The following is an 11,474-nucleotide window of genomic DNA, read 5'->3' on the forward strand; positions in this document are numbered from 1 at the left end:
TAGATTATAATGGCAGCAGTAGATTATAATGGCAGCAGTAGATTATAATGGCAGCAGTAGATTGTTAAAGCAGCAGTAGATTGTTAAAGCAGCAGTAGATTATAACAGCAGCAGTAGATTATAAAAGCAGCAGTAGATTATTATGGCAGCAGTAGATTATAACAGCAGCAGTAGATTATAACAGCAGCAGTAGATTATAACGGCAGCAGTAGATTATAACGGCAGCAGTAGATTATAACAGCAGCAGTAGATTATAACGGCAGCAGTAGATTATAATGGCAGCAGTAGATTATAACGGCAGCAGTAGATTATAACAGCAGCAGTAGATTATAACGGCAGCAGTAGATTATAACAGCAGCAGTAGATTATAACAGCAGCAGTAGATTATAACGGCAGCAGTAGATTATAACGGCAGCAGTAGATTATAATGGCAGCAGTAGATTATAACGGCAGCAGTAGATTATAACAGCAGCAGTAGATTATAACGGCAGCAGTAGATTATAACAGCAGCAGTAGATTATAACGGCAGCAGTAGATTATAATGGCAGCAGTAGATTATAACAGCAGCAGTAGATTATAATGGCAGCAGTAGATTATAATGGCAGCAGTAGATTATAAAAGCAGCAGTAGATTATAATGGCAGTAGTAGATTGTTAAAGCAGCAGTAGATTGTTAAAGCAGCAGTAGATTATAATGGCAGCAGTAGATTATAACAGCAGCAGTAGATTATAAAAGCAGCAGTAGATTATAATGGCAGCAGTAGATTATAACAGCAGCAGTAGATTATAAAAGCAGCAGTAGATTATAACAGCAGCAGTAGATTATAACAGCAGCAGTAGATTATAACGGCAGCAGTAGATTATAATGGCAGCAGTAGATTATAAAAGCAGCAGTAGATTATAATGGCAGTAGTAGATTGTTAAAGCAGCAGTAGATTGTTAAAGCAGCAGTAGATTATAATGGCAGCAGTAGATTATAACAGCAGCAGTAGATTATAACAGCAGCAGTAGATTATAAAAGCAGCAGTAGATTATAAAGGCAGCAGTAGATTATAATGGCAGCAGAAGATTATAATGGCAGCAGTAGATTATAAAAGCAGCAGTAGATTATAAAGGCAGCAGTAGATTATAATGGCAGCAGAAGATTATAAAAGCAGCAGTAGATTATAAAGGCAGCAGTAGATTATAATGGCAGCAGAAGATTATAACAGCAGCAGTAGATTATAATGGCAGCAGTAGATTATAAAAGCAGCAGTAGATTATTAAAGCAGCAGTAGATTATAATGGCAGCAGTAGATTATAACAGCAGCAGTAGATTATAACGGCAGCAGTAGATTATAATGGCAGCAGTAGATTATAACAGCAGCAGTAGATTATAACGGCAGCAGTAGATTATAAAAGCAGCAGTAGATTATAAAAGCAGCAGTAGATTATAATGGCAGCAGTAGATTATAACAGCAGCAGTAGATTATAAAAGCAGCAGTAGATTATAAAGGCAGCAGTAGATTATAATGGCAGCAGAAGATTATAACAGCAGCAGTAGATTATAATGGCAGCAGTAGATTATAAAAGCAGCAGTAGATTATTAAAGCAGCAGTAGATTATAATGGCAGCAGTAGATTATAACAGCAGCAGTAGATTATAACGGCAGCAGTAGATTATAATGGCAGCAGTAGATTATAAAAGCAGCAGTAGATTATAATGGCAGCAGTAGATTGTTAAAGCAGCAGTAGATTGTTAAAGCAGCAGTAGATTATAACGGCAGCAGTAGATTATAAAAGCAGCAGTAGATTATAATGGCAGCAGTAGATTGTAAAAGCAGCAGTAGATTATAATGGCAGCAGTAGATTATAACGGCAGCAGTAGATTATAACGGCAGCAGTAGATTATAACGGCAGCAGTAGATCATAAAAGCAGCAGTAGATTATAAAAGCAGCAGTAGATTATTATGGCAGCAGTAGATTATAACGGCAGCAGTAGATTATAATGGCAGCAGTAGATTATAACGGCAGCAGTAGATTATGTTTTATGCTGTGACACATATTTTATGCTATGCTGTACTTTGCTGTGTTGTGTGTTGTAATATCATGTGATGGGCATTGTGTAATTGTAGGGAGAGCAGGGAAAGCGAGGACCTATCGGACCACCAGGAGAGATTGGAGAGAAAGTACGAATTCTATTTCTTTATGGATGTGAATATTTTAATTATATACTGCCACTGTAATGCAAAAAGCCCTGTATCTCCAATTCTGATGTTTTTCTCTGTTCTCCATAATGCAAATTTGTCCGTTGTTGTTTATACTGTATCATAATTTCATGACCAATAGAAATACTCCATAATGACTTCTACATTTACTTCCGTTGAAAGTTAATATGGGTTTTCCACCTCTTTTAAAGCTTCTGTTCTGGAGATACAAGAATTTTGTGTGACAGCAATGACCTAATATACGTTAGTATTGTGTGTGTGTGTGTGTATTCCTGTGCTACATGGCCAAACAGTTAAATATATGTATGTGTTGTATATTAACAGGGCTCGGATGGCCAGCCAGGACCGAGAGGCCAGCCAGGAGAGCCAGTGAGTATGTAGTGTAGTATCAGTAGATTATAAAGAGTAAAACCAGCTGTTGAAGGGTTTCACTCAGGACTGGAGATTCTCTGACCCGTGTTTACAGACCTCCACACATGTTAGGGTTATATTCTTTATTTCTTATTGACATTATTATTCTTCTGTCTGATTCTGTTCCTCTTTTGGTGAGTGGCTGCAACAATACTATTACAACTAATAATAATGAATGTGTTATGAACTAACTGAATGTGTTATAAACTGACAGTACACAGATACACAGAGAACAGTAGTACACACAGACTATACCAGGACGATTCTATACAGTGTACTTAACAGCAGTATGCAGCTCTATACAGATTAAATACTGTGTTATACAGCAGTGTAAACATGTGTGAGATGAGTGATGGTGCAGTAATGCAGTAACTGTAGGATACGAGTGATAATAATAGTGTATCAGTAAGATCTGTGGCCTGTAGCTGATGATGATGATGATCAGCTGTTGAGGATGCTGATGGTCTGAGAGTAAAAGCTGTTCCTGTGCCTGACAGTCTTGTAGCGTCTGCCAGACAGGAACAGCCGGAAGACGTTGTGACCAGGGTGCAAGGATGTAAAGGTTCCCTATGGAGTTTAAATGCTGTTTTTAAAAAAGTGCTTTAATGCTTCTATAAAAAAAAGTGCTCTTCCACAATATCACTCAAAGAACCCTGTGTAGAAGCTCATCTGCAGCTACAACTGGTCATAAGAATAGAATTCAGCCCTGGTTCAAGAGAACCTTGGAGAACGTGTTGAGAACATGCTGGTTGTTTGTTTATGTGAGGGTGTTTGGGTTGTTGATGTGTTTATTTTTTGTTTACTGCAGGGCTTGCAGGGGTTGCCTGGACAGAGAGGACTTCCTGGACCTACAGGACTGACTGTGGGTAACACACACACACACACAGTAAAATGCATATCTTGCCAAATGGCCAAATAACCATGTTAACCACATAACCATAACCAGTTTTATTGTTTTATTGTTGTTTTATTTGAATCCCCATTAGCTTTACAGGAGGAGGAAACCCCTCCTGAACATTCAATGAATGTCCTGTAAAATATGCAAAAATAAATCAGTCAGATTCATATTATGGAGAAAAATTAAAACAGCAGAAATAGAGACACAAGGTTTTAATGTGATGATATCTAACAACAGGCTATTGTTTGAAAATTATTAAAACAATTAAACTAACTAAATAAAAAAAATATATAGTTTAAATAAAACTATATTAATATATATAATTTTCTTATATACAGTATATATATATGTGTGTGTGTGTGTGTGTGTGTGTTTGGTAGATTATTTCTTTGTTGCTTCTTGGAATTAAATCTTATGCCACTGTTAATTTCCCTTTTAAATGGAGCCACATTTGTAAGGAACATGCATTGGGGCATTGGGATGAGTATGTGGCCCATCAACAATTTGCCAAATCCTCTCTGCCAATGCCAAACAGCTTATTCTGCTGTTGCTATTGACACTTGTTTTGAGTATCTGGCCCCCCCACATGCTGCCAATCAGGTGGTGTTCCACAAAACCAAGTTGCGGCATTATTTGGAGTGAGCCCTGGTGCCATCTCCAAACCGAAGGCCAAGTTCCATATAATGGGGGATGTTAGAGACATGCCGCGAAAAGGGCGTCCCAAGAAGATCATTTACTACCCTGTCAGCACTTATCGTCCTGCAAACCTTCATTGCAAATCTGTAGAAGACAGCCTACGGTACGTCTAAAGCAACATGCATCCAATCTCCGGTCTCAGGAGGCCTGCCATGACTGCCCTACTGACTGAGTAACATCTTTCAGTGGAGGCAGTGTGATGGTGTGGGGCAGCATCATCTGCCTCACTGGTAAAACGAGGCTCGTCATCATTGGAGGCTCAATCTGAATGCAGAGAGATATCCAGATGAAATTCTGCAACCAGTGGCAATCCCATATCTCCACAGTCTGGGAGCGAACTCTAGCCTCCATGATGACAATGTTCACCCCCACAGAGCAGGGTTTATCAGAGACCACCTCCAGAACTTGGGACTGGAGAGGATGGAATAGCCTGCCAGCAGTCCTGACCTCAACTCCACTGAACACTTGTGTAATCAGCTTAGGTGGGCTGTCCGTGCCAGAGTGACCAACACAACCACGTCGGCCGACTTGCGACAAATGCTGGTTGAAGAATGGGATGCCATCCCACCTGCAGCATGAGGAGGAGGTGCCAGGCTGCTGTGGCTGTATATGGTTCTTCTGAAGCAAAATTAACAGACTAAGATTTACTGCCAAGAAGCAACAAAGAAAATAATCGACCAAACACAAAAAGACGTTTAGTCTGGCCTGATCTTGATGGTTGAAGTGAGGGGTGAAGAAAATCGCTATCATGGTCAGATCAATAGAGCTCTCTGAGGCCTTCAGAAAGAAGGGTGGAGATGCAGATGAGTCTGTAGATGGAAGGGGTTTAAACAGATCTCAGAACAGTTAGAGATCAGATGCTGTTCCACTGTCCACTAAATTATTTACCAGAGGAACAGCTGACCAACATGACCAGGTCAGACCATCCTACCAAGATCAGCCCAACAGCAGAACCTCAAGATGAGTAAAGAAGACTCCAACAGTCCTACAAAATCGTCATGGTAGTAGACAGATCTCACCACAGCGTCTGCCATCAGAAGAAGAGCAGACACCTTCATCTGTCTGAAACTACAGTGTTCCAGAAGTCCTGCTCTTGGTCTAGGGCTTCTCTGGTGGTCTTCTCTGGTGGTCATGCTGATCTTCTTCACCACTCACTTCAACCATCAATCAAGATCAGACTAAACTTCTGAGGTGTAAATCAGACAGACTCCTCCAGAATAATCCTCTCCAACCATGTTCTGATCATCTGCAGCTGATCTTCTGCTCCTGAGTCTAATGTTGCACACTTTAAGGAGTAATAAATGTTGGAGGAGGGGCTGAACTTGCTCCTTACAGGAAAATTACATTTATATTAATTCTGTTTTATAAACAATGATTAAAGACGTTTCTTCAGGTGTGTGAGTTTAGTTAGATCACCTCCATCTCTCAGTGAAGATCAGATGAAGATCAAACATCCAGATGTTCAAATTTGATCAAAAAGACAAATTTGAGTACTTGTCACTGATGATGTGTGTTTCTCAGGGAAGTCGTGGGGTGGATGGAGTTCAGGGTTCTAAAGGAAACCTGGTGAGTATCAGCCTGTAATTATTGTGATATACACTGAGGAGGCGGAGCTACAGTCTCTCATTGGGGTGAATATTAATAACGCTCTAAATGTAGGTATTGTGATATACACTGAGGAGGAGGAGCTACAGTCTCTCATTAGGGTGAATATTAATAACTAAATGTAGGTATTGTGATATACACTGAGGAGGAGGAGCTACAGTCTCTCATTGGGGTGAATATTAATAACGCTCTAAATGTAGGTATTGTGATATACACTGAGGAGGCGGAGCTACAGTCTCTCATTAGGGTGAATATTAATAACGCTCTAAATGTAGGTATTGTGATATACACTGAGGAGGAGGAGCTACAGTCTCTCATTAGGGTGAATATTAATAACTAAATGTAGGTATTGTGATATACACTGAGGAGGAGGAGCTACAGTCTCTCATTAGGGTGAATATTAATAACGCTCTAAATGTAGATATTGTGATATACACTGAGGAGGCGGAGCTACAGTCTCTCATTAGGGTGAATATTAATAACGCTCTAAATGTAGGTATTGTGATATACACTGAGGAGGCGGAGCTACAGTCTTTCATTAGTGTGAATAATAATAACTAAATGTAGGTATTGTGATATACACTGAGGAGGTGGAGCTACAGTCTTTCATTAGTGTGAATATTAATAACTAAATGTAGGTATTGTGATATACACTGAGGAGGCGGAGCTACAGTCTTTCATTAGTGTGAATATTAATAACTAAATGTAGGTATTGTGATATACACTGAGGAGGCGGAGCTACAGTCTTTCATTAGTGTGAATAATAATAACTAAATGTAGGTATTGTGATATACACTGAGGAGGCGGAGCTACAGTCTTTCATTAGTGTGAATAATAATAACTAAATGTAGGTATTGTGATATACACTGAGGAGGCGGAGCTACAGTCTTTCATTAGTGTGAATAATAATAACTAAATGTAGGTATTGTGATATACACTAAGTCAATTCATCACTTTCTCTTCTTTCAGGGACCACCAGGTGATTCTGGAGCTCCCGGTCAACAGGGCAACCCAGGATTTCTGGTAAACACACAGATATACCTAATATAATAGCAAAATCCCAGTGTACCTTTGCTAATTGAGCTCCAACCTGAGTCTGAGACACCATAGCAACCACTGTATCTACGCCACTAAACAATTCCAGCAACCATGTAGCAAATGTATATTTTGTGGCGTGTGATATATATATACATATATAATGTATGTTGGTAAGTAAGTGGTTGTAAATATATACACACTTATGCACACTTATTATGTGTATGTTAATTAATCTCGTCTTTATTGTCAGGGATTTCCAGGAGCTCAGGGGCCGATTGGTTTACCAGGAGAGAAGGTATTCGTTTCAGAAGTATTGTTTATGCAGTATATATATATATATATGTGTGTGTGTGTGTGTGTGTCTGAGCATTGACAAGAATAATGTGTTTATGAATCTTACAGGGTCCTACAGGAAAGAAAGGAATGAGGGGTTTACCTGGCACTGATGGACCACCGGTGAGGCTCAACCAACCAAATGCAATACCACATCAACCACCTGGGATACTTTAACAACTGCCTAGCAACACCATAGCAGCCATAGCAGCCATGTGAAATACCATAGAAGCCACCTTGCCACACTATAATATCCATCTAGAAACCACAGCAAAACCACCTGGGATACAATCGCTACACTATAGCAATGACCTAGCAACCATTTAACACCATAGCAACCACCTGGGATATCATAGCATTCACTTTGCAACACCATAGAAACTGTCTATCAACCATTTAGGAACATCATAGCAACCACCTGGACTCCTATATAACCACCAAGCAATGTCATAGCTACAATATAGCAACCACTTGTGATACCATAGCTATCACCTAGAAATGTCATATCAACCACCTAGCAACACTAATAGAAACGACCTAGCAATCACTTCACAACAACACCGTAGCAGCCACCTGAGATACAGTACCTGAGTATCCACCGGAATACCATAGCAAGACATTAGCATGATCATAGCAACCACATGCCAGCCTCTAGTGAACAGCATAGCAACCACATAGCAACCTCTAAACAACTCCATGACAACCACATAGCAACACCAATTGAAACCACCTAGCAACCACTCCACAACAACACCATAGCATCTTCCTGAGATACCTGGGTAACCACCGGGATACCACAGCAAGCTATTAGCAAGACCATCGCAACCACATAGCAACCTCTAAACAATCACATAGCAACCACATAGCAACACCATTTGAAACCACCTAGCAATCACTTCACAACAACACCGTAGCAGCCACCTGAGATACATGAGTAACCACCGGGATACCACAGCAAGCCATTAGCAACACCATAGCAACCATATGGCAACCTCTAAACAAAACCATAGCATCCTCTAAACAAAACCATAGCAACCACATAGCAACACCAATTGAAACCACCTAGCAATCACTTTACAACAACACCATAGCAGCCACCTGAGATACCTGAGTAACTTAAGTATCAAAACCATAGCAATCACATAGCAACCTCTAAACAACCACACAGCAATATCATAGTAATCACCTGGGATACCACAGCCTCTGTGTTCTGTAGGCATGTTATTAGTGTTTGTTCTAATATCAGCAGCTCTACACTCTGATTCACACAGGGGACTAACACTTCTGCACAGTGCTGTCTAAATACATTTGGCTACACGGGGAAGAAGTGGGCTGATTTTCTATGGATACATTTTCCAGACACCCTCTGTCTGCACTAACAGGCAACATTAGGCTGATGCCTGTTACGGACAGCAGTACCCCAGCTGCATCTGCTGAGCACAGCTGGAGCTCACAGATGAAGACCTGAAGGCTGGAGGCAGTAGTGAATAGCAACGGTTGCTAAGCAGGGATTGGAGGACTAGAAGAAATGATTCTTCTCTCATTTGATTGGGCTGGAATGTCAACAGTCTGAGTGTCCCAGTCCTACCCTGGTGTCCTCCGCTGTTTAGACCACAGTTCTCCGGGTTCGGACTCTTGGTCTTCCTCTGCTGGCTGTCCTCTGGGCCTGTTACCTTCACCGGTTCTAAGCCCTGGTGTTCTCCAGTCAGTCGGTTCTTCTCTTCAACGTCCAAAATAAGAGCTATGGTTATCTGAGCTTTTATGGTCAGGGATTTGGTCAGGGATCTATGATGTTTAAAGGTAGGGGTCTCTAATGATGTGGATGGGGAGTGTATAGTTGCCATAGTAACTGCTGTCACTTTTGTCAGGGTCATCCTGGGAGAGAAGGTCCACCTGGAGAGAAAGGCCTGCCGGTAAGTGTGTGAGTGTGTGTGTGAGTGTGTGTGTGTTGCTGTTGCTGTTGCTGTTGGTGTGGAGTAGCAGTGTGATGTTTCTGGCTGCAGGGTTTAGCGGGAGTGCAGGGACCTGTTGGATATCCAGGAGCTCGAGGAGTGAAGGTAGAACCTTTGCAGATATGTGTTCTACGATGTTCTCAGCGTCTGGGTGTTCCGGGGAGTTCTCTGCGATTAACGGGGGTTCTCTCTGCAGGGTGCTGATGGTCTGAGGGGACTGAAAGGCAGCAAGGGAGAAAAGGTGAGCTCATTTCCCCAAGTATTCAGTCATTTAAGACATGGACAAAAGTATTGGGACACCTGCTCATTCACTGTCTCTTCTGAGATCAAGGGTATTAAAGAGCTGGAGTAACTGTCTCTACTGTCCAGAGAAGAAGACTTTCTAATAGATTTTGGAGAAGGAGCATTGCTGTGAGGATTTGATTGATTGCATTCAATGACAAGGGTGTTTGTGAGGTCAGGATGTTGGATGATCACCACCCCAACTCATACCATCCAAAAGTACTGGATGGAGCTCCACCACCATCATTCCAGAGAACACAGTTCCTCCACTGCTCCACAGCTCCTCAATGCTGGGGGGCTTTATACCCCTCTAGCCCATGCCTGGCATTATTAGGCAGCATGGAGCCAATAGGGTCATGATCTCCCTAGTGATTGGTGTGGCGTAACAGATAACACCACTAACTGCCACTGGACTGCCACACCATGTGGGAGACTGGGGTTTGATTCCCAGTCTAGGTGACTATGCTGTGCTACACCAATAAGAGTCCCTGGGCAAGACTCCTAACACTACATTGACCCACCTCTGTAATACGAGTTACCTTGTAAGTCGCTCTGGATAAGAGCGTCTGCTAAATGCCGATAATGTAATGTAATGTTGATCTGCTCCAGAGAGTCCTATTCTATTGGCAGTACTTCTCTACAGGGACTAGACAAGCTGTGTGTGTGTTTGCACATCTGTGTCAGCAATGAGTGCAGCTTAAAGCAGCTAAATCCATCCATTGGAAGTGGAGTCCACAAACTTTTGGACATTTAGTGTATATACTCTCTCTATATACTCTCTATATATACTCTCTATGTATACTCACTCTCTATATACTCTCTCTATATACTCTCTATATATACTCACTCTCTATATACTCTCTATATACTCTCTATATATACTCACTCTATATATACTCATTCTATATACTCTCTATATATACTCACTCTATATATACTCATTCTATATACTCTCTATATATACTCACTCTATATTCTCATTCTATATACTCTCTCTATATACTCACTCTATATACTCTCTATATACTCTCTATATATACTCACTCTCTATATACTCTCTCTATATACTCTCTATATATACTCACTCTATATACTCATTCTATATACTCTCTCTATATACTCACTCTATATATACTCTCTCTATATACTCTCTATATATACTCAATCTATATATACTCTCTATATATACTCTCTATATATACTCTCTCTATATACTCTCTCTATATACTCTCTATATATACTCACTCTATATATACTCATTCTATATACTCTCTATATATACTCATTCTATATACTCATTCTATATACTTTCTCTATATACTCACTCTATATATACTCATTCTATATACTCTCTATATACACTCTATATACTCTCTATATATACTCACTCTATATAATCACTCTCTATATACTCATTCTATATACTCTCTATATATATACTCTCTAGATACTCATTCTATATACTCTCTCTATATACTCTATATACTCTCTATATATACTCATTCTATATACTCTCTCTATACTTACTCTATATATACTCACTCTATATATACTCATTCTATATACTCTCTATATATATACTCTATATACTCATTCTATATACTCTCTCTATATACTCATTCTATATACTCTAGAGAGTCCACAAACTTTTGGACATTTAGTGTGTGTCTCTTTATGAAGTTATATACCTTTTATAATGTCCTGATGTGTGTGTGGGGGGTTGTGATGTGTGTGTGGGGTTGTGATGTGTGTGTGGGGTTGTGATGTGTGTGTTTCAGGGTGAAGATGGCTTTCCAGGCGCTAAAGGAGAGATGGGAGTGAAAGGAGACAATGTAATGCATCACACACTGTTTTGGAGAGTTCATACAAATACATAAATACATACAGTACTTTAATAATAATTACTTTATAATTACTTTCATTATTAACTACTTCATTGCTGTCCACCATTGTGTGTGTGTGTGTGTGTGTGTTTCTCTCTGCAGGGAGACACTGGTTCTCCAGGGATGCGTGGTGAGGATGGCCCAGAAGGTCCAAAGGGTCAGTCCGGACCC

The 11,474-nt window shown here is 40.3% G+C and overlaps 1 protein-coding gene across 1 annotated transcript in view; it reads left to right on the plus strand.

Moving 5' to 3' along the window:
• Positions 1 to 2,536: 2,536 nt before the first annotated feature.
• The window catches only part of LOC140548855 (uncharacterized), a gene marked incomplete at its 3' end in the record, with an annotated part of 35,243 nt that continues 26,305 nt past the window's right edge, over positions 2,537 to 11,474 (plus strand). The window contains 8 exon segments of the mRNA XM_072672028.1: positions 2,537 to 2,574; positions 6,785 to 6,838; positions 7,104 to 7,148; positions 9,024 to 9,099; positions 9,190 to 9,243; positions 9,335 to 9,379; positions 11,199 to 11,252; positions 11,406 to 11,474. The exon segment at positions 11,406 to 11,474 is cut by the window's right edge and continues 39 nt beyond it. Of these exon segments, the coding sequence (XP_072528129.1) occupies positions 2,537 to 2,574; positions 6,785 to 6,838; positions 7,104 to 7,148; positions 9,024 to 9,099; positions 9,190 to 9,243; positions 9,335 to 9,379; positions 11,199 to 11,252; positions 11,406 to 11,474 (435 nt within the window).

Source organism: Salminus brasiliensis, unplaced genomic scaffold, assembly GCF_030463535.1.
Source record: "Salminus brasiliensis unplaced genomic scaffold, fSalBra1.hap2 scaffold_135, whole genome shotgun sequence".
NCBI classification, from domain to species: domain Eukaryota; kingdom Metazoa; phylum Chordata; class Actinopteri; order Characiformes; family Bryconidae; genus Salminus; species Salminus brasiliensis.